At 40.0% G+C, this 22,953-nt stretch overlaps 1 protein-coding gene across 1 annotated transcript in view; it reads left to right on the top strand.

Moving 5' to 3' along the window:
- HCFC2 (host cell factor C2) overlaps nucleotides 1-18,534 on the top strand; it is a 32,769-nt gene extending 14,235 nt beyond the window's left edge. Inside the window, exons 7-15 of the mRNA XM_070756260.1 lie at nucleotides 1,760-1,948; nucleotides 2,758-2,943; nucleotides 5,585-5,631; nucleotides 9,164-9,281; nucleotides 10,457-10,527; nucleotides 12,152-12,292; nucleotides 13,558-13,743; nucleotides 15,313-15,598; nucleotides 16,266-18,534. Coding sequence (XP_070612361.1) covers nucleotides 1,760-1,948; nucleotides 2,758-2,943; nucleotides 5,585-5,631; nucleotides 9,164-9,281; nucleotides 10,457-10,527; nucleotides 12,152-12,292; nucleotides 13,558-13,743; nucleotides 15,313-15,598; nucleotides 16,266-16,291 — 1,250 coding nt within the window. The 3' untranslated portion in view covers nucleotides 16,292-18,534. The remainder of the gene's footprint in view (nucleotides 1-1,759; nucleotides 1,949-2,757; nucleotides 2,944-5,584; nucleotides 5,632-9,163; nucleotides 9,282-10,456; nucleotides 10,528-12,151; nucleotides 12,293-13,557; nucleotides 13,744-15,312; nucleotides 15,599-16,265) is intronic.
- The last annotated feature ends 4,419 nt before the right edge of the window (nucleotides 18,535-22,953 follow it).

The following is a 22,953-nucleotide window of genomic DNA, read 5'->3' as shown; positions in this document are numbered from 1 at the left end:
ACAGGTTTTAAAGATGATTCGGCCCCAGCCCTCTGGAATCAGCTCCCCCCAGAGATTCGTACTGCCCCCACCCTCCTTGCCTTCCGAAAAAGTTTAAAATCTTTGCCGCCAGGCCTGGGGTTCCTTAGACCTTCCCCCCTGACTGATGCTGGTTAAGTTTGATCCCATCTTTTTAAGCGTTAGGAGGACTCTCACTTTCTGCTGAATGTACATCTCCTCCGGACTCTTCCCCGGAGCAGCCTCACGGTTCATTCCTTTTTTTCCAGTTTTGAAGACTTCAAAATACTTGATTTTGATCTGTTAGCTTGGAACTGCCACAAACAGCAACCCTAAGGCAGTGGTTTTCTTGTGGTTTTTTTTGAGGAGGGGGGTCCTTGACGAGGGAGGGCGCGCGCCTCCCACCCCCCTGGCGTCCCAAAAATATGGAACGCTTCACGAATTTGCGTGTCTGACTGATGAATGCTTAGTTTGACTGCTGAATGAATGATATTGATCGTTTTTAATTAGAATTTTAATTGTTTTTAAGGTATAATTGGATTGTTATTATTGTTTCCTGTTTTTCTGTACATGCTGTGAGCCGCCCCGAGTCCTCGGAGAGGGGCGGCATATAAATCCAAATAAATAAAAAACAAACAAACAAACAAACAAATAAATAAATAAATAAATTCAAATGTACTTAAAAGAATGAACAAAGGATTTTCTTTGTTGAAAATATAAAACATTTGAGAGTACTTGGATATGGTCCTGTGTTTCAGGGTTACAAGTAACACACCCATAGCAATCAAAACAGAGGCAGTTGGATTCCTCAAAGTATAGATTTATTCGATATGTCATATTGGCACGAGCTCTGGAAAACCAACTCTAAATGTTCCCGCCATTTTCACCTAATTAAAAGTAAAAATTCTTTCACTTTTTTCAAACAATAAGTCACATGGTCCAATCAGGATACAGTCCAGTCCCCTCCTTCTGGACACCTGGGGGGAATGTCCTTGGTTCCCAAGAAAAAGTTTTTTATTTTAGCTACAGCTCCCCAGCTATCTCTTCTCCCCACCGCTGCCTTTCCTACATCTCCAGTTGTGGCAGCACTGAAAACCCCAAATGGCCATAGCCGGGGCAGTTTCAGGGTTGACACTTTGATCAGTTGGTACTTTTTGGGAATGGTGTTTAACACATATCAGTAGATTAATGGGGAAATCTTCAAAATACGTCATTGTGACGTTGAATTACATTTCAAAACTCTGGAATCAAACTTCTTATCAGGAATTATGGCTGTAACATATGAGGAAGGTGGGAGTGGCTAAAATGAAGAGCAGGTTTTGAATCTCTAGCTTCCTACCTTCTAGGACTTGCTGGATCTAAAGGGCAAATGATGAAACGTGATAGATTTATCTCATCAATTATGTACTTGCATCAGACATTGGGATGCAAGCAAATCATTCATATGATGACTTCACATACAAGTCATTTTTTTTATTTCATGGTGTTTTGCTATGAATTCTGCTGTGTGTTATATAGTTTTGAGCCAGTAAACAACTATGGACAGACTTGTTGCTAGTTTAAGTCTAGTTAATAATTATGTGCATTGCATACATTTTATAGGATTTCCTGCTTTAATTTGTTTTTCTACCTCCAATGAACAGTGGTAAGAATGCATTTTCTCATTTTCAGTTAGTGTGTATAAAGCAGTCAGATTGGAGTTAATTTGATGAAATCCTAATGCAGTCAGATATCAATTTGTTTTCATTTAATTTGTTATCAGATACTCTAGAATGGATAAATCTAATCCCAGATTGCCAAGAAGATAAAAACAATGTGTTACCAGGTCCAAGAGCTGGCCACTGCACAGTCATTGTTGGCTCTCGCTTGTATATATGGAGTGGCCGAGATGGCTACAGGAAAGCTTGGAACAATCAAGTTTGTTGTAAAGATCTTTGGTATCTAGATACAGGTGAGTGAGCTATCTAATACTTCCTGATAACATTTTTGATGGTGATTAAAAACCTGGTCAGATTTAAATGTACAGTGATACCTCGTCTTACGAACTTAATTGGTTCCGGGAAGTTTGTAAGGTGAAAAGTTTGTAAGACGAAACAATGTTTCCCATAGGAATCGATGGAAAAGCGATTAATGCGTGCAAGCCCAAAACTCACCCCTTTTGCCAGCCGAAGCGCCCATTTTTGCACTGCTGGGATTCCCCTGAGGCTCCCCTCCATGGGAAACCCCACCTCTGGACTTCCATGTTTTTGTGATGCTGCAGGGGAATCCCAGCAGCGCAACAACGGGTGCTTCGCTGGCAACAGAAGTCCGGAGGCGGGGCATCCCAGTGGCAGCAGCTTGGGTTTGTAAGGTGAAAATAGTTTGGAAGAAGAGGCAAAAAAATCTTAAACCCCAGGTTTGTATCTCGAAAAGTTTGTATGACGAGGGGTTTGTAAGACGAGGTATCACTGTATTTGCTTTTCTGTTGTTGAAAGTTTTTTTAAAAATCAGCTAGGCCACAGGTGGCACGCGGAGCCATATCTGCTGGCACGTGAGCTGTTGCCCTAGCTCAGCTCCAATGTGCATGTGTGTGCCCGCCAGCTGATTTTGGCTCGCACAGAGGCTCTGGAGGGCATTTTTGGCTTCCAGAGAGGGCATTTTTACTCTCCTCCAGCTCCAAGAAAGCCTTTGAAAGCTTTTAATTGTTGTATTGTAAAAATTTAAATCTACTTAAAAAAGAAGTACATTTTATTATAATTGAATGCATTCTTCTCTTTTAAGAGAAACCACCAGCACCGTCACAGGTACAGCTGATCAGAGCTACAACTAATTCATTTCAAGTTAAATGGGACGAAGTTCCTACTGTTGAAGGATACCTTCTTCAACTAAATTTAGATGTGCCCACGCCAGTTGCAGCTGACATACCGTTTACTGTTTCACCAGAACCACAGTCATCCTGTGTGCAAGGTAAAGTAGCACATTTTCCAAAATTAAAGCCAGTTTATAAGTTACATGAGTAAAATTAGTTGCATAACTTTTTTCCTGGAATGTCTCTTGTGGTTTGGGATTGATTCTGGCCTAGCTTCTGTTCTAGGATCTTGCTTATCTGTTGGAGGTTGGTGCATGTAAGCACCCAAACCAATGATGGCTAACCTTTTCCAGAGCGTGTGCCTAAAGCATGCGTGCTCCCCCAATGCAATGCGCAACCGACCCCCTGCATGCACCTTGCACCATTTGCAGCCGCCACTCATGCGCTTTGCCACCATGCATGTACACATTACCCCATGCATGTGCCCTGCCACCATACATGCACGAGCAATCCTGTGCACGCACCCCGCACATGCATACGTGTCTGCCACATATGCCCCACGTATGACTATGCGGTTCTCCCCATGTGCAACAGTGACCTGGAGACCAGCTGCCTAGTGGGAGCTGTGTGCACATGCGCAGCAGAACTGAGCTGGGGTTTGTTCTGTCTGGGTCACTCCGGAAGCCAATAACAACCCAAAAAGAGGAGCCAGACACACCGGTAAAAGGCAAAGTCTTCGGAGAGGGGCGGCATACAAATATAAGTAATAAAATAAAATAAATAAAGGCAGTTTATAAAATTCAAGAAAAACACAGGTAACAGAAAATGTCCTTACAAACAGGAAAACGCTGTATCTTCAAATATATCCACGAAGGCAAAAGTCCATGCAGCAATACAGGATTCTTGCTGCCAAGACGAGGCTGTAGATAGCAGACCTACACCTCCCACGGGTCTTCCAAACTGCTGGGCCACAAGCCAGGAACAGAGACGTGAAGAACAAAGCAGGACACCGTAACTCCAACTGATAACACTCCACATGGCTTCAAGGGCTTGCCTGCCTTTTAAACCCTGCTAAGGAGGACCACACCCAAGTTCCTAATTCAGTGCTGATAATACTTCTTTAATTGCTCCTTTCTTTGATCTGACCGTCTCTGTGCCTTGTCAATGACGGCTTGTGCTTCATCACCTAATGACTCCAAGCTACTGGCTGAGGAGAGCCCCCTCCCCCCCCTGGGCTCTCATGCTGTTCTCCTTCGTCCCATTCCTGACTTTCCTCTCCCCCGTCCGACTGTTCAGCCCCCTCCTCTTCGCTGTCATCCTCCTCCGGGCATGGAGCCAGCAGAGACACAGCCGGTCCCTGAGCAGCCTCAGGCTGAACCACAACAGGGTTACAGCTCATGTGCCTGCAGAGAGGATGCTGCATGCCACATCTGGCATATGTGCCATAGGTTTGCCACCACAGACCTAACCTGTCTTTGTCGGGTCAGGTCCTAGCAAGCAAATCAAGTGACAAAAGGACCCAATTTGTCTTACAAAGATTGATTTTATAGTGTGTCTTTCAAATGTCATAGGAGACTTGAAGTTTTACAACCAAAAGATTTCACAGATGGAAAGAAAGCATAATATGGATATTTTGAAGCAACCTGAACCTATAGGTTCTGCACAATGCTCTTTCTTAAAAAAACTTAAAAAGTCAGAACTGCAAATCTTTAATAATGTTATTTGAGCTTCAGATCAACCCATCATATACATCAGACCTGGGCATTTTGGCTGTCCCTTTCTGGCCCGTGCGAGGTCACTTGGAAGTTACAAAGTAAAATGTAAATAAGAATACTGGAGGGTAGAAGAAGAAGAAAAGTGTTCTCCTTTAATTTACTGGTGAAAGTAAGACTTTTTCTGCACCTGTGGCAGAAGAGCAATGGCCAGGTTAAAGTGAGGCTCTGTGTTCCCTCCTCCATCAACACATTGGTACCAGCAGCAGAATTAAATTCAGCGTATTGGTTGGGCCTCCATAACAGTCCCATTTTCTAATGTGATTCCTTGGGGAAATTAATTGCCCTTCTAGATATATATTAACAAAAGGATAATAATTGATCAAGCTGGAGTTTTCTAATTTCTTTATCAATCTCCATTCCAGGAATTGGGGGTGGCTGATTATTTTGGGCAGAAAATTTAAAAATGAAAGGCAAAATGAAGTTGTCTCTTAAAAAAAATCAATCCAATAATTACCCAAGACAGTGAACATTTCCTGGTCCTGATTGATTATTTAGAATTAAACTTTCCCAGGCTTTACTGAATTGTGCCTACTATCTGGAATCAACTCCCCCCAGAGATTAGAACGGCCCCCACCCTCCTTGTCTTTCGCAAATTACTCAAGACCCACCTTTGTCACCAGGCATGGGGGAGTTAGGATATTCCTTCCCCTAGGCCATTACAAGTTATGTATGGTATGTTTGTGTGTATGTTTGGTTTTTATAATAAGGGTTTTTAGTTATTTTATTAAATTGGATTGTTACATGTTGTTTTTTATCATTGTTGTTAGCCGCCCCGAGTCTGCGGAGAGGGGCGGCATACAAATCAAATAAGTAAGTAAGTAAGTAAGTAAGTAAGTAAGTAAGTAAGTAAGTAAGTAAGTAAGTAAGTAAGTAAGTAAATCTAGATTGAATAATTCATTCATCTTGGAATCTGTGGGAGGGTCTAGTCTAATCTCCTTTAGTTCCTTTAACTATTTGTACCTTTAAATACCCCCTTTTCTTATGCAGCAAATTCTAAAATTAATGAATACTGTCCTTCTTCCAGGAACTAAAGTGGATCTCCAGCCCAAAACTCTCAGTGCCTCAAGCAATGTAAGTTAATACTGTGAATAATTTTATTAGGATTTTTCCAAATAATATGAATATGTGCTCAAATATATTGTAATTGGTCTGTATAATCATTAGCAAACAAAACCTTTATTACCTAGTAGCTGTTTTAAAGCCAAAATACTAATTTTGCCCAATCAAGTCTCCCTAGTATTGACTAAGACAATTAATATGCACACATTACATATCCAAGGATTCAGTATAATGGTGATGCCACTCAGACTGGTACCCAACCAACCAGCCCATCATATCTTTTATTCCATTGCTTTCCTAACCAACAGAGGTATCATCTGGTAGACCATGCCTAGAATAGAATAGAATAGAATTTTATTGGCCAAGTGTGATTGGGCACACAAGGAATTTGTCTTGGTGCATATGCTCTCAGCGAACATAAAATAAAATATGCATTTGTCAAGAATCATGTGGTACAACACTTAATGATTGTCATAGGGGTCAAATAAGCAATGAAGAAGCAATATTAATAAAAATCTTAGGATATAAGCAACAAGTTACAGTCATACAGTCAACATGGGAGGAAATGGGTGATAGGAATGATGAGAAAAACTAGTAGAATAGAAGTGCAGATTTAGTAGAAAATCTGACAGTGTTGAGGGAATTCTTTGTTTAGCAGAGTGATGGCGTTCGGAAAAAAACTGTTCTCTCTTCCTTCCACTTTTTTCTCTTTCTCTCTTTTCCTTCCTTCCCCTCTTCCCCTCCCTCTCCCCTACTCTTCTCCTACTCTTCCTCTCCTGCTTTTCTTTCTCCTCCTCCTTCTCTTCCTCCTCCACTCCTCTTCCTCTCCTCTTCCTCCTCCTCTCCTTTTTCTCCTCCTCTTCCTCTCCTGCTTTTCTTTCTCCTCCTCCTTCTCTTCCTCCTCTCCTTTTCCTCCTCCTCTTCCTCTCATTTTCCTCCTCTTCCTTCTCCTCTCATTTTTCCTCTTCCTCTTCTCCTTTTCTTTCTCCTCCTCCTTCTCTTCTTCCTCTCCTTTTTCTCCTCCTCTTCCTCCTCCTCTCATTTTTCTCCTCCTCTTTCTCCTACTCTTCCTCTCCTGCTTTTCTTTCTCCTCCTCCTTCTCTCCTTTTCCCCCTCTTCCTCCTCCTCTCATTTTTCCTCTTCCTCTTCTCCTTTTCTTTCTCCTCCTCCTTCTCTTCCTCCTCCTCTCCTTTTGCTCCTCCTCTTCCTCTCCTTTTCCTCCTCCTCTCCTTTTTCTCCTCCTCTTCATCTCCTTTCCCCCCTCTTCCTCCTCACCTTTTTCTCCTCCTCTTCCTCTCCTTTTCCTCCTCTTCCTCCTCCTCTCCTTTTTCTCCTGCTCTTCATCTCCTCCATTTCCTTCTGGTTCTCCTTCTCCTGCTCTTCCTTCTCCTTCTCCTCTTCCGCTTTCTCCTCCTCTCCTTTTCCTCCTCCTCTTCCTCTCCTTTTCCTCCTCTTCCTCCTCCTCTCATTTTTCTCCTCCTCTTCATCTCCTCCATTTCCTTCTGGTTCTCCTTCTCCTGCTCTTCCTTCTCCTTCTCCTCTTCCGCTTTCTCCTCCTCTCCTTTTCCTCCTCCTCTTCCTCTCCTTTTCCTCCTCTTCCTCCTCCTCTCATTTTTCCTCTTCCTCTTCTCCTTTATCTCTTCCTTCCTTCCCCTCTTCCTCCCTTTCTCTCTCCTTCTCGTTCACTTTTCTCTCCCTTCCCTCCTTCTTTCCTCTCCTCTTTCCCTCCCTCTTTTTCCCTTCTTTCTCTCCACGTCTCCGGCGGGCAGACGGCTTTGCTAACCGGCACAAGGTTCAAGCCAGCTGCCCGGGAAAGCCCTGTGCCAGCCAGGAAAGCCGGCTTTACGGGAAAGCAGCGCGCTTTTCAAATGCGCTGCTTTCCTGCTGCAACTCTTTCCTGGGCCGGGGGGGGGGGCTAAACAGAGGCGGTGACGGGGGGTTCAAGGGACCAACAGCCGGTCCTTTTCGAGGCTGCGTTGTTGCAGCGTCTGAGGCCGCCGCTGCCTCCGCCTCCAGGCGAAGGGATCTCCTCGGTGGGTGGCCTCGGAGGCTGCAACAACGCAGCCCCGAAAAGGACCGGCTGTTGGTCCCTTAAACCTGCCGCTGTCGCCCACTGCGGAGATCCCTTCGCCTGGAGGCGGAGGCGGCGGCCTCAGACGCTGCAACAACGCAGCCCCAAAAAGGACCAGCTGTTGGTCCCTTGAACCCGCCGCCGCCGCTTCTGTTCGGGCGAAGGGATCTCCGCAGTGGGCGGCAGCAGCTTGAAGAGACCAACAGCCGATCCTCATTGAGCTGAGTTTCCTTTGGCTTCCTTCGAGGCAGCAGGTGAGCTTTGCAGTTTTGCCTCGAAGGAAGCCAAAGGAAGCTCAGCTCGGGGACGGGCCTGAAGCAGCCGCCGCCTACTCCGCCCCACGCTTCGGCCGCGCTGGGGCCAAGTAAGCTGAGGCTAGGCCCGTCGCCCCGGCTCCAAGTGCGGGGCCTGGGCGGGCAAGCATTGGGAGGGCCTCGCCGTCACTTGGCGGGAGAAGAGCTCCCCTCCCCACGATCCGGGACAGCATGGCCGTCAGCAAGTTAGTGTGTGGGGGTCCTGATGGCTTGCTTACGGTCCCCTCCAGCCGCTCATGCAGGGTTTCCAGGCTTCTCGCGGGGCGGCGAAGAAGCAAAAAAGCGGCACTGAAGGGACCAATACGGTCTGCAGCTTAGCGTCTGGAGGAGGAGGAGGAGGAGGAAAGCCAGGGGGCGGGGAGGAAAGCGGGCCTGCAATTGGCCAATTTCTTTCTTGCCTTCAGGGAGAGGAACTGCTGCTGCTCTGCCATAGGGTGCTTTCCTCCCCGCCCCCTGGCTTTCTTCCTTGCCACCGCCAGACTCTCAGCAGCAGAGTAGAGGGGAGATTCGGGAGCAGCCGCGTGTCACCAAAAATGGCTACGCGTGTCAGTGCTGACACGCGTGTCATAGGTTCGCCATCACTGTCCTAAAGTCTACCACCATTTCTACGGTTTTGTACCCACTCTAAAGGGCTTTAAAGCACTTGTTCCTCATCCCAAGTTACGATCTCTCAAGCTTCTTTTTAGCTTGCCACCAGACCCACTGGAGGAATATTACACCTCTGAACCCAGTTGCTAGATGGTTTTTTTTTAAAGAGTCACTGTATCACCATTACTTATATCACCACCACATTAGAACTATATCTCAAGGACAACCTTTCGAGTGGATTTGGCAGCCCAATCCTAAACTTTGTGAGGGTCTAGGTTGCACATCCTGCTTTTGGGAGCCAGTTTTCCTTTCACACAGCAGCATATGGGAAGATGTAGACACCAGGGTTCATGTGATTAGGGGCCAAAGGAGATATTCTCTCCTTCCTTTAGCAGAATGGGTTTCAGAGCCTATGTTGACTCAAACTCATAAAATCTATGGAGACTATTGTACGAAAGATTCATAAAGCTGTTTGTTTCTCACCTGAAGCAGAATCACAAGTCCTTAGATACTGGTGGCCATAAACATAGTGGTTACTACAGAGAAATTGGTCCTTGTCTTCTCTGTCTAGGTGCAAATTTCCATTTCAGAGGCTAAAGCCAAGATTCCAGAAATTGAAAACCCGAAGAAAAACCATTCCGTTTCCAAAGAGTCCAATGTCCCTTTGTGTTTGCCTCCTAGCACTTTAGGTAAGCAGCACTAAGTTGAAACTTATTTCTCAGATGTGTTTCCAGATATATATGACATAAGAATGGATGTGAATGCCTTGGTTTTTTATTAATACATTATTATTATTATTATTATTATTATTATTATTATTATCATCATCATCATCATCATCATCATCATTATTATCATTGGAAAGCTGTTGATTAATGGGTTTATCTGCCCTGTTGTTTATTGTTTTTCCGTTGTTTATTGTCTGCATTCCAGCTGCAACTGTTAAGTGGAGCTATTAACTGAAGGGAGAGAGAGGGAAAAAAACGTCTCTTGCACTTTATTTTTAACCGATTCTCTGAACTGCCTAAGCAATTTACTAACGGTTCCGATGAATCTGTGAGAACGGACTGCATTTCACCTGTGATCCAGCCTTTTCCTTAGTGTCCTTTTTTATACCTTTTGGGTTTTTTTTAAAAAAAAATGTTAGATTTCTTTTGGTTTTCTTCTCAGTTGGAAACAATATTTAATTTGGATTTTTTAACGTGCGATACATATGCAGTATATGAAATTATTACGTTGTGTGGATGAAGTTTAGATATTTGAGATACAAATAACTATGTTTTAAAAAACTTCATTTAAAAATACAATGGTGGAAATTTATTGCATGTCAGATCAATTATTTGTTTCCATATATTTAGCTAATATTTTCAATGAAGTTGGCTATAAATATTTCAAGTTTTAATTAAGTCACTGGCATCTAAAATTACAATTTAAACCATTAACAATACTTAATATTATTAAATGTATTAATATTCATTGTGCCATGTATTTTTAATATTTTCCAAAAATGTAGGAAAAGGAATATGTTTGGGTTTTTTTAAAAAGGTCTGGAATCTGATAAATGTACAATATTTTGCCAAAGACACAACATGAAAATGTAGGATTTAGAATCCTGGTAGCCCTTAATTACATAATTACTTAAAAACAAAGGTATTTTTATTGAATTTTATTGAATTTACGCATTACAGTAGTTTGTCAGTTGCTTTCCAAGAAAAAGCCAGCATTTTGCTTCTTGCATGCACACCAGAAATGTTATGAAACTTTATCTCTGAAAGAGGTAGAAATTTCCACTGTTGATGAATTTTTTTTTTTTTGGTATGTGTTTGTAACTGTAGTAAAAGAATTTCAAATGTGTTTCTCCTAGTTAAAGAGTCTCCAGTTCCCTCAACTGGAGTCACAGTTGTTAATCCTCTTGATTCAGCTATACAATTGCCTGTAAGTACATGACACATTTTGAGCAGCAGATATATAAGATTTACCACTTAGAGAATGATCAGTATTTATGTTATCAGTTTCCTCAGTTAGTGGAAACTGAGTCAGTCATACCATTTGCAGACTTGACAAGTTTTATTCCGTCTGTGCCTCAGTTGCTCATTCTATAAAATGCACTAGTTTAATGTAGCAGTAGCAACTAGGACATGTTGACATTGCTGCAGCACGGAGTTATATTATCAATATTTCACAGAGGGCTAGTATAAGCACTTGGAGGACTTTAAATACATTGGGAGTGGTGCAGTGGCTTAGAGGTGGATCTCTTGCCTCACAGTCAGGAGGCTGTGAGTTCGATCCTAGGTAGAGGCAGATATTTCTCTCTTTCGACACATTGAGAATATATCTGCTGAACAAAACTCTACTATTGGCCTTAGGAAGGGCAACTAGCCATTAGCATTAGCACTCTGCAAGCTCTATTCAGTTGTCCAGACTCTACCGCACAAGGGATTATGGGGTCATTAAAAGAAGATGATGACTTTAAATACATTGTACAAGCAGACTTTGGAATTGGAATTTTCCACAAATCATTGCCGTTGTAAGTTATGTCAGGCCTGCTTTTACGATAGTTTTTATTTATTTATTTATTTATTTATTTATTTATTTATTCATTCATTTATTCATTCATTTATTCATTTATTCATTCATTCATTCATTCCATTCATTCATTCAATTTTTATGCCGCCCTTTCCCCTTAGACTCAGGGCAGCTTACAACATGTTAGCAATAGCACTTTTTTAACAGAGCTAGGCTATTGCCCCCACAATCCGGGTCCTCATTTTACCCACCTCGGAAGGATGGAAGGCTGAGTCAACCTTGAGCCAGTGATGAGATTTGAACCGCTGACCTTCAGATCTACAAGTCAGCTTCAGTGGCCTGCAGTACAGCACTCTATCTGCTGCACCACCCCGGCTCATTTTACACTAGTTGTTCAGTGTATCCAGCTCAATTGGTGTTTTTTTGCTGGAAATAATCGTAAGCACGTATCCGCAAGACACTGCAACTAGTTATAAATGTCAGCCGAGTTGTAGCCACATGACAGTGAGAGCCATTTTACAGTTTAAAGGGAAGCATAGATTGTAAGTTACTTTTTCCTAGACCAGGGTAGGCAAAGTTGGCTCTTCTATGACAAGTGGACTTCAACTCCCAGAATTCCTGAGCTAGGAATTCCTGGCTCAGGAATTCTGCGAGTTGAAGTCCATAAGTCATAGAAGAGCCAACTTTGCCTACCCCCTGTACCTAGACCATTGTAACTTTGAACGGTCTTTAAATGAATTGTCGTAAGTCAAGGACTACCTGTGTCAATGGTAATTGAGATGTGTAGTACTATCTCATAAACTACTCTCTCCTCCTAGCATTAGTATAAGGGCAGACTAGATGGACCATGAGGTCTTTTTCTGCCGTCAGACTACTATGTTTCTATGTTTCTATTAGTAGGGCTGGCATTATAGCATGTGGAGGGGGAGCTTTAATTCCTTCCACATTCAGGTCTCCAAGACTGAATTGTATATTAGATTCTTGATGCAGAGAACCTTCATACTTCTAACACTTCCTGCCCTTTGAATGATAGAAAACTTCACCACCAAAGCCGAATGCAAGAGTGAGGACCCAAGAGCGAAAGTGGAATGATGTTGGGATTTTTCAAAGCAACGCGGCATTAGTGAGCCAGTTTTATATGCTGCAAGAAGAAAAGATTCTTTCCAGAAAGAAGGTCTGTTGGATTTTCCTATTAAATAGTGAAAACAGAATTAAGTAGGGACGTGATTGGATCTTGGAAGTTGAGATGAAGGAATTTGTATCTTATATAAAGAACTAAACACACTTGTGCCCTATGCCATTTTAGCTGTGGTTATGGGTTGGTTGCATTTACACAGTCTTTTTCTGTCACCAGATAATTTTAAGAACTTTTCCTCTTTCAATTTGGGAACCTTTTTTTTTTTTAGTCAGAGAGTTGCATCGGCTTTTATAACAATGAAATTCAATTTGATTTATTTTGATTAACATTAAAAATCATTATGATTTTGTGTTTTAACATTTTCAGCTTGATAACTTTTACATATTTATAGGCACCACAACCAAGATGATCAGGGGCACGTTTAGCATTTGGGCTTTAAGTTGTATAAGGCTTTAATCATCGAATACTATTCTCAAATTAAACACACATAAGTCTCATTTGGCCAGGTGAGAAAAGGTGTATTGTGTTCCACTCTCTCGTTTACATCAGTTAGTCTTAAAAACACTAAAAGCTGATTTTGCTTAATGGGCAGCTGTGCTGGAAAGCTCTTCGCAATAGGAAATTCAATCTAGAACAGGGGTGTATGTATTGCGACTTTCCTCTTTTCGCTAAGCCAGGTGTGGGCGGGGCCAGTGCATGACTCATCAAACCCATGGACCATGAGTTTGACACTCTTGATCTAGAACCCTGATTCCACATGTAGAGCCTATGCCCCACAGGGGGGGGGGGGATTTGATTTTTAATAGGGGCAATTGGAACCTTGTTTAAACTAAGTTAATGGCCTTTTAGACTTCTTCCATATGATTAAGAGTTCACTTTTTGAATAGTAAGAATTATATATCACTGCATCCGAATTTTAGAGATGCTTAGGTGGGGCATGGGCAAAAAAAGGTTGGGAACCACCGATCTAGAACCACTATGTCAAACCTATGGCATGTGTGCCACAAATGAGACGCGGAGCTATATCTGAGGGCACGCAAGGAGTTGCCCTTTGACATCTCCAGCATGCATGTGTGTGCTGGCCAGCTTATTTTTGGCCTTCCAGAGGGTGAGGGGAGACGGGGGTGGGGTGGGGGGGTTTCACATGTCTGTGGGTGGGGAAGGGCATTGCATTATGGGTGTGCACCCAAGCCAAAAAAAAAGGTTCACTATCAGTGATTTAGAACACAAGGAGTCTTTAGGACCTGCATTTTAAGAAAAGGAAATAATTATTTGTTTCTTTTCATGTTATTTATGTTTAGGGAGACAATACAGATATTCCAAACGCCAGTTTATTTAAGAAACAGGATCTCGCTCCTGGCACTTTATACAGGTTCAGGGTTGCTGCAATTAATGGATGCGGTGTAGGGCCTTTCAGCAAAATCAGTGAATTTAAGACTTGCATCCCTGGATTTCCCGGAGCACCTTCAATTGTCAAAATTAGCAAGGTAATAATTCTTCCTTTTTTCCTCCTTCTCTGTGTGTAAATCTGAATAGGGAATGTTAACATTCATGAAATGCTTAGAGAACTGAATATTCCTTGGGAAAGCCAGCAATGTTAAAATATGGAATTGTGAGCAAAGTAAGTAATTTTGAGTTGATCAAAAAACTCTCTGACTGGTCATCAGACTTTTGGTACCGTGGTTAACAATATGGATTCTTAATGGGAAAATCTTGTTGTTAAATAATCCATTGATGTAACTTCTATTTTCATATCTAGAACTTATCTATCTATCTATCTATCTATCTATCTATCTATCTATCTATCTATCTATCTATCTATCTATCTATCTAATTATTATAATGTAATGTATACATATATACATACATACACATATAGATATACATACATATACATATATATATATATATATATATATATATACAATTCAGCAAAAATCTGGTGACGTTTCGACGAGGTCCCGCTCGTCATCTTCAGGCTAGTGCTTCTGTCTTTGTTCTAGGGCGAACACAGCGAGACCTGAGCTGCCTTCCCTCTATAAATACTGCTGGGTGGGTGTGATTTGATGGCTCAGCAGCTGCCACCCACTCATCAGTATTTATAGAGGGAAGGCAGCTCAGGTCTCGCTGTGTTCGCCCTAGAACAAGGACAGAAGTACCAGCCTGAAGATGACGAGTGGGACCTCGTAGAAACGTTGCCAGAAATCTCTGAATCCTACACGGGAAGAAACCTGAATATGCCAAGACCGTCATACCTGTACCCGTGAAAATCTACGAATATATATATGTATATGCCCACCCACCCACCAGTATTTATAGAGGGAAGGCAGCTCAGGTTTCGCTGTGTTCGCCCTAGAACAAAGACAGAAACACCAGCCTGAAGATGATGAGTGGGACCTCATCAAAACGTCGCCAGAAATTTCCAAATCCTACACGGGAAGAAACCTGAACATACCAAGACCATCATATATATATATATATATATATACACACACACACACACACACACATACACACACACACATATATATGAAGGTCTTCGCATATTCGGGTTTCTTCCTGTGTAAGTTTCAGAGATTTCTGGCGACATTTCGACGAGGTCCACTCGTCATCTTCAGCCTGGTGCTTTTGTCCTTATGCCAGGGCGAACACAAGGACAAAAGCACCAGCCTGAAGATGACAAGTGGGACCTCTTCAAAACGTCGCCAGAAATCTCAGAGATATACACGGGAAGAAATCTGAATATATTGGTTTATCATGCAAGGCCTATTTTATTTAACCATGTTTTATTGAATAAACCATCGATTTAGTTCTCAGATCAAACTAAATCAGAAACATAGTACATTTGCAGTCTTAAACTGAATATTCACAACACGCTAACCCAGGATCCAGAAAGCCATATTAGGGCTCAGTACAATGTATGAACTGAATAGTGCCTCCGAGGTTTTTGCTCGGTATTGAGCAGCTAAGTAATCTACCCGTACCAGAAATTAGAGAAAAAAATTATAGTTTTTCTCTCCAAAATTATAAAGGGAGTTTTTTTGCTTCTTCTTTAGAGTGCAGACTGTATTCATCTTTCATGGGAGCCTCCAGTTTCTCCTTCGGGAAATATCTTGGAATATTCCGCTTATTTGGCAATAAGAACCACCCAGCTTCATGAAAATCCTAATCAACTTATGTTCATGAAAATCTATTGTGGCCTTAAGACCTCATGTACAGTGACTGCTGCCCAGCTTGCAAACGCTCATGTTGATCATACATCCAAGCCGGCCATTGTGTTCAGGATTTCGGCCAAGAATGAGAGGGGATATGGACCAGCCACACAGGTTCGATGGCTCCAAGGTAAATTGACTGGTTAAGCCAAATCTTTCTCAATACAAGTAGTCCTCAACATACGACCACAAATGAGCCAATCGCTTTATGAATTTTATCTTAATTGCTAGTGTATAATTCATATATATGAACCCCATATGAAGTATTAGATTTAGAAGGAGATTGCAGAATCGGCTCTTTAGTTTCCAATAGACGATTGGCAATTTTCTGTCTTGGGCCTCCTTTTAGTAACTTGTAACTTGATTTGAATCCTTAAGTCAACTTAACATATATTATAAACAAAAAAAACCCTCTAAGTACCAAACATGTTCCTAGACCCGTATATAATGTACTGTAACTCTGCCCATTTTTTATAGTTGCTCTACTACCGTTTCCCCCAAAATAAGACATCCCCTGATAATAAGCCCAATTGGGCTTTTAGTGCATTTCAGGGCTCAGAAAAATATAAGACATGGTCTTATTTTCATGGAAACACAGTATCACAATTTTTAGTCCTACCAAAAAGGAAAACATGGCCTGTTTTATTCATATCCCTGTTTTATTTAAAACATATAGCATCAGTGAACAGTTTGATATAAATTTTTTGATTTGGCTAGTCAAGAATAAAGTCAGTTCTCAGGTTTATGAACAATTCTGAATGCCTGAAGATGTAACAAAACTTTCTCTTTCCTTGCAGAAATGAAAACATCAAGCTCAAAGTAAGAAGCAGGCTATTACACTGCGGATTATGAGTTTGGCAGTTAGCACTCTTGAAGTTTTATGAATCTTCCAAATATTTCATTTTATGCCAGCTTGAGATCAGCATGGTACAGTCTTGAAATACTGGGCCTATAGTGATCATATTTTTTTGGTAGTACTTTATCCAGCATGGTCACTGGCTACTATCCAGAAGGTTATGTAATCATCTGAATTTTTGGAGAGTCTTCCTTACAACATCTCCTAACACAGAGAACCCCAGTTGTGTTAGCTTCCAACACATAGGAAAGGGCCATAGCTCAATGACTGAGCATGTGCCTTGCATGTGAAACGGTGCCAAGGCAAAATCTCTGGTAGTTGAGCTGGGGTTAAGAAAGGCCCTATCTGAAAGCTCAGAGAATTGCTCCTAATTAATGTAGACAATCTTGAGTTAGATTATGGTTTAAATAAGGCTCTTTGTGTTCCTAAACATAGATGTTCAATTACTTCTTAAATTTCATTAAATTAAAAAAAGAGAATTTGTGATGTGTTATGAAAATCGCTTAAAGAGAAATTTACCAGAGGAGGAGGAAGAATAATGTGTTTTAAGTCACCTTATTGGTGAGATGGGAGGCAAAAAAAAGGACATAAATACTAATTTCTCTTTAAATTATTTTCAGGGCAGATTTACAAATGTTTAAAATAGAACTCAGAGGTTTGCTTGGGGAGCAAATAAGCGAGTCCCCTAAAACTTTCCTTGTGTTCAGATCCTCATGTATGATGGCTATAAAACTATTGTAGAATGAGCTGTTTGAAGACTGCCGTAAATATATAGCAGAGATGCTAAAAGTGAATTATTTGGTTTTCAACAGAATAATGGCCTTTTTATCATTAATACTGGTTGAGTCACCTTTTTACAACTGTTTCAGAGAAAAGTGATTTGTCTTAGGTTTTTATTCGTTCATTTTTGTGGCGTAGGGCTGCTTTTGAAGTACAGCTTTATTCATGAGTATGAATCTCATCAACCTTATAAAAAATAGGAAACAAGGCAATATGTACCCTTGTCAAACAAGAGTTGTTTCCCTACCTAATTACTCACATGTTTTCCAAAATATTTGTGGGAGTGACTTGGAGGGAATGAAAGCCATCACATAAGAATTATCTCCGTAGAATGAACTATAGTGTTGTGCTGAGATAGCATACAGCGGTGTGCCTTTATCCAGTGAGAGGTTAAAAGACTGTTAACATGATGGCCTGCCTAAGAATGAAAAACAGCTTGAAGGAGTAGAGACTTTACTCGGTTACTATTGTGGACATCACAATCAACTGGTTACATTCATTCATTTAAAGCTGCAGTTTTGCAGAATCACACAGCTCTGTCGCCCCTATTTCTGTAGCATCAAGCTACAATGCTTACCAAATTCAGCATTATTAATTTTTGATAGTGCAATTTTTTTCTGGTTTTAATAAAGATAAGGGCTAGAACTAGTGCTTTAACACCTCCTTACCTGAGAAGCAAATTGAGAATGTCTCCATTAATTCTCGGGCAGGTTTACTGTCAAGGTTCCTTTGTCTTCTGGTACCCACACAAAAAAATGCAACCCAGGCTGCAAAACATTGGCCTGTGCAATGGGTATAAATCCCATTGAGCTGAGTAGAGATTATCTCTGAACAGTTTTGCATAAACAATTTTTTTAACGCTACCCATAATGCATATGTTAATGACCTAATTTTGGAACTAAGGCGAAGCTGATGTGATGCCATAGGTCAGTAAAGGTCTTCCAGCAAACTCTGACCATGTGGCTTAATACAATAATATTATAAGGTAGAACCCAAAAGATAAAACGTCAAATGCAGTCTTCGAAGTATGACAAATCACAAGTTAGTAGATAATGCTCCTGTTCCACCTGAATTTGATATATATGCAGATTTGTTCTCCTGTGGCTTATATTTTGTATCCATGTTTAGTGTAACAAAGATACTTTCGTTTACAGTAACTTAAAATGTATAGAATATTTTAATATATTCATTTTTGTAAAGATTTTTCTAGTGTTTACAAACACATATTCTAATCTTTTGAGAATATCCTAATATGCAAATTGCTAAACTAGTCACTTCTGTTATGAAAAGCAAACTGTGTGAAAATGCACTACTATTAATTTCTCATGGGCATAGAAATGTTAAAATCTGTAGAAAGTTTGAACATGTACAAAAGTACTCCATAATGAACACATCACATACTCACCCACCCACCCCACCCCAAAAAAAAAGAAGAACGAAAAGGGGGAAAGAATCCTATGCCTTGTTTTGGCATAATCATGCTATTTTGCACTAGTAAGAATTGTAACATTTTTGTGTTGCTTCCAGAAACTAACTGTATTGGTCTAAAGTTAAAGCAGATTTGCACATCTTTGCATTGCTTTTCCGTCACACGTTTTTCATGACTTTCCTCCAAGGCTTGGGATTTTATTTTGCTAATTGCCTTAGTTTCCTCTCGTAACATTGGACTTCTTTTTATCTTAATCATGTTATGACTAATGTGCCAGCTGCTTCATTCCACTTCAGTTTTTCTACATGACACAGCAAAGTAGTGCAAGTGCATCACAAAGTAATAATCTAGAATGCCAGCGTGCACTTTTATCTACCACCTTATGTAGCAGAAATGTGTATGAAGCACTTACTAGGAATGTTAATCTGTTCCTAAGCACACAAGTGTATTAAATAGAGGCATTTAGATGCCGTTTTATACATGAGTAATTGTTTATCATAATATAGCATAAAGTGGCTACATTGTGCCAGTATATAATATAGGTGGTAAATAGAGCTTAATGATGCATTCCACGGGATATTTCTGTGAACAATAGTACTTTTTACATTAATTTGCATGGACCTTATACAGGTTCCTGTGGATTGCATCCTTTGGCATCTAAATAAAATGTTTTTTTTTTAAAAAAAAATGAATAATCTCTATTTTGAACCTGATATGTGCAATAGAATGAATATTTTGCACTTCAGTTTTCCATCAATGCGTAAGAATTAAGATGGGAATCACCTGATCTGCGAGGATCAGTTTTAAAGTGGATTATGGTAATACTAATGCTTTACTATCATTCCATGTTCACAGTTACAAAACATCTTTGCGAAGGCCCATTGTAAATCATTTATGATATATTAATTAAGCCACTGTGATTTATATAGTTTATAGCTTAATGTAAGACAAACCTAAATTACCGCTTCCACACAATGGTTTAGCATAATCCAAGTAAGTTCGTGGTTTGAATAGAGTTAGGACTCAACTCACCCAACTATCCCCAATACTTACTAATAATCATGTTCCGGAGATATTTGAATAACAGTGGCAGTTTGATGTATGGGAACAGGTGGTTTGTATCTTCAGATATGTGGGAACTGAAAGTTTCCAGAATAGTAGCTAAAAGCTCACATCCTAAGACATCAGGAGAGAGGCAGGTCGAAAAAGCCACCCTAATATAATAAAATTCTAACTTTACAATAATCATACCGATGCAGCACAATCTGTAATGCCATGAAAAGCAGTGGACTACTTGTTAAAAAGATTGGTAATAAATTAGAAATTTGGTAGCACTTTTTACTGGCTACTCTCTAAGAAGGAATAAGTTCCATCAACAAACTTTTGTGTATGTTAGTCAGCTGATAGTAACTTACTGGGCTTTTCCTGAGATAAAATATTTGCAGCGTGATATTAAGAGAATGAGATGGGATGTCAGTTATACTACCTATACAACACCGTGTCTATTGCAGGGGTGGGTTCCTCCCAGTAGCAAACTGCTAGTGATGTCACAGAGCTGATTCTATCAGTGCCAATTCATGGACGCTGCCATCTTTTTGGGGGGAGGAGGGGTTGGGGGAATTTAATTTTTTAAAAGAATTTTTTGCTGATTTTTTCTTCTGCACATTCGCAGAAGCCAACTTTCCAGCACTGTGCATACACTGCCATCTTATTTTTGGCTTTGCAAATTTTATTTTGCAAATTTCCAACACTGCACATGTGCGCAGTGCGGCAACGCGGTGTGCAACGCGTGTAGCCACACAGCATAGGAGGAAGCGAATCGACAGCGAGGTAAGTTAGAACCCACCCCTGGTCTATTTGTGGCATAATAATACAGATACTCAGAGTGAAACTAACATACTCTTTCATGCACCTTATTATATACCCTTTCTTAAGGCAGAAAATGTATGTTGCCGCCATACAATTCTGGTTGTTCTTAGCAATGACAAATAACTCAAACTAAACATTAGATTTTTGAAACTAGTGTTGTGAAATGGAAACTTCAAAAATCTATACAGTGGTACCTCTACTTACGAACTTAATTCGTTCCGTGACCAGGTTCTTAAGTAGAAAAGTTTGTAAGAAGCAATTCTTCCCGTAGGAATCAATGTAAAAACAAATAATGTGCGTGATTGGGGAAACCTCAGGGAGGGTGGAGGCCCCGTTTCCTCCCAGGAGATTACTAGAGAGGCCCCATGGAGGCTTCTCCCTGCCTTTTCCAGTTAGTTTCGGAAGCTTGGGTTTGTAAGTGGAAAATGGTTCTTGAGAAAAGGCAAAAAAATCTTGGAACACCCGGTTCTTATCTAGAAAAGTTTGTAAGTAGAGGCGTTTGTAGGTAGAGGTACCACTGTACATTCTTCAAAGTTGAAGGTCGCATTTCATAAAAAGGTCCATTTTAGATGCTAGAATTTCAGTTCTTCCTTGAATTGTCATAAGAAATGTGCTTCCTTTCACTTTACCTGCCACAAACTTCCAACTCTGGATTGAATCCAGATATCCCAGTGGTCACAGGGTCAAAGAGAAGTACCTTTAAGAACTCAACTCAAAATAGTTGTAGTATTTTGTTTTCTATAACTTTTTTGAATTAGGCCTACTGTCACAATGTGAGAATTATATGGCTATTAATAACTTTTGATTGTAGATACCTTACTTAACAATATGATCTGTTGAGTATATCTGTAAGTATTTTTGCACTTTTGAGTTCATATATTTCTGCACTTGTTTTAAGAGTATGTCATGATTACCAAAGGTAAAATTGTGGTGGTGTTAATTCAGATCTGAGATTCAGTGTACATGTACTTATACCAATAGGCTGTTATGATTTAACCACAATTCAGCAGTTTTCCATATATGGAACTAGATTGATAACATGTATAATTTCTTGGGTAGCCTCACCCATACATTGTCTAGCTATTTATGCAGCCTGCTTCTCTTAATAGCACTTAAAATGTATTTCATCCAACTCTACATTTATATTTGAAGCATATTGTTTAAAAGTATCATTTGGATAAGTGGGTCAACCTAATTTCATTTAAAATATATATAAAATCGGACTATTTGGGAAACTGGTTATTGGTTTGTTTGTTTTTTGCTTGCCTTTGTAAATACAGTACTGTATATGTATAACAATCTTGTATAAATTAGTCCATCCTGTTCCAACTTCAATAATAGATTTAGTATCAATCTTTATAAATGGAAATGTCCGTTGCTATTTATACCTTACTTCATCAATTCAATTTCAGTTTTGTTTGTAACATGGAATGTGAATAAAAATTGGTTCAGACGGTCATGTATATATTTAATAAAAAGATACAAATAAGCCTTCTGCCTATGTATGCAGATTGCCTTCCAAATGTAACTGCTTACCAATTTTAGAATAAAAGTATGAAAATCAGCTTTATGGTTTCATATACTGGTTTGTTCCAAAACATGTTAGGTTTGGTAAAATAGAATGCACCAATTTGTGTAAAAATGCTGAGTAATTATTCAATAAGATATGTAAGAATGAAGACAAATATCTCGTATGTGTCTGTTTACTAAAGATAATGTGACCATCTGAATGCAGCCATTTTTAGGTATGATTTATAGCAATATTTGATCATAGTTTTGAAGTAAGCTGAACCAATAAATCAGTCTTTAACAAAAAATTCCAGTTAACTGGAATTCTGAAGTGATGATTAAAGCCAGCTATTTATGGTCTTATGATCTGCAGCTGAAATGTCTTGAGAGAAATCCAATATTTTCTATAATAAAAGTAGCTTTGTTATTTGTAATAAAGTGATTTGTCCTAATGTTTACTGTTTTTTTAAACCTATGATGTTAGTTAAATCAATGCAACTTTCAACAGTATTAATGACATTTAAAAATAAACATTTCAAATATTCACATTGCAGAGTGGAGTTTAGTGTTCTAAGAAGCTAAATTTTGCAGTATGTTATTTTGGCTTTAGTACAGGAGAAAACAAGGTGATATGTGTAGGGTTGATTTTTAAGTTTAATAAAAACTTTATGATAATTTCAACTTGAATCATGTCAACAAATCTAATTAAGCTACTGTGGATAGAGGTATAAAATGTTCAATTACATCTCAAGTTTAACGTGCTAGATTTGCTTCATTTCTTAAACACAAGTTCAGTGTTTATAATGAGATTGGTGTTAGTCCTAGTAGGATAGTTACATTTATCACAAAACCCAGGTTTAATTGTAGAACCAATAAAATGCTAAACAGATTTCTCTCCCTTCTAGGAATTCAAGGGAGCATATTTTTTCCTCCCCTTACCACTTTGTGAAGTTGAGCTGAAAGTAACTGGCTCAAAGTAATCAAGCAATCCTCTGTGACTACAAGTGGATTTGCATCTCCACTGCAAATTCACCTATGGAAG

This window comes from Erythrolamprus reginae, chromosome 6, assembly GCF_031021105.1.
Source record: "Erythrolamprus reginae isolate rEryReg1 chromosome 6, rEryReg1.hap1, whole genome shotgun sequence".
In the NCBI taxonomy this organism is placed as follows: Eukaryota; Metazoa; Chordata; class Lepidosauria; order Squamata; family Dipsadidae; genus Erythrolamprus; species Erythrolamprus reginae.
Note: the sequence above shows the minus strand (reverse complement) of the source record. Positions and strands in the feature narration are given on the sequence as shown.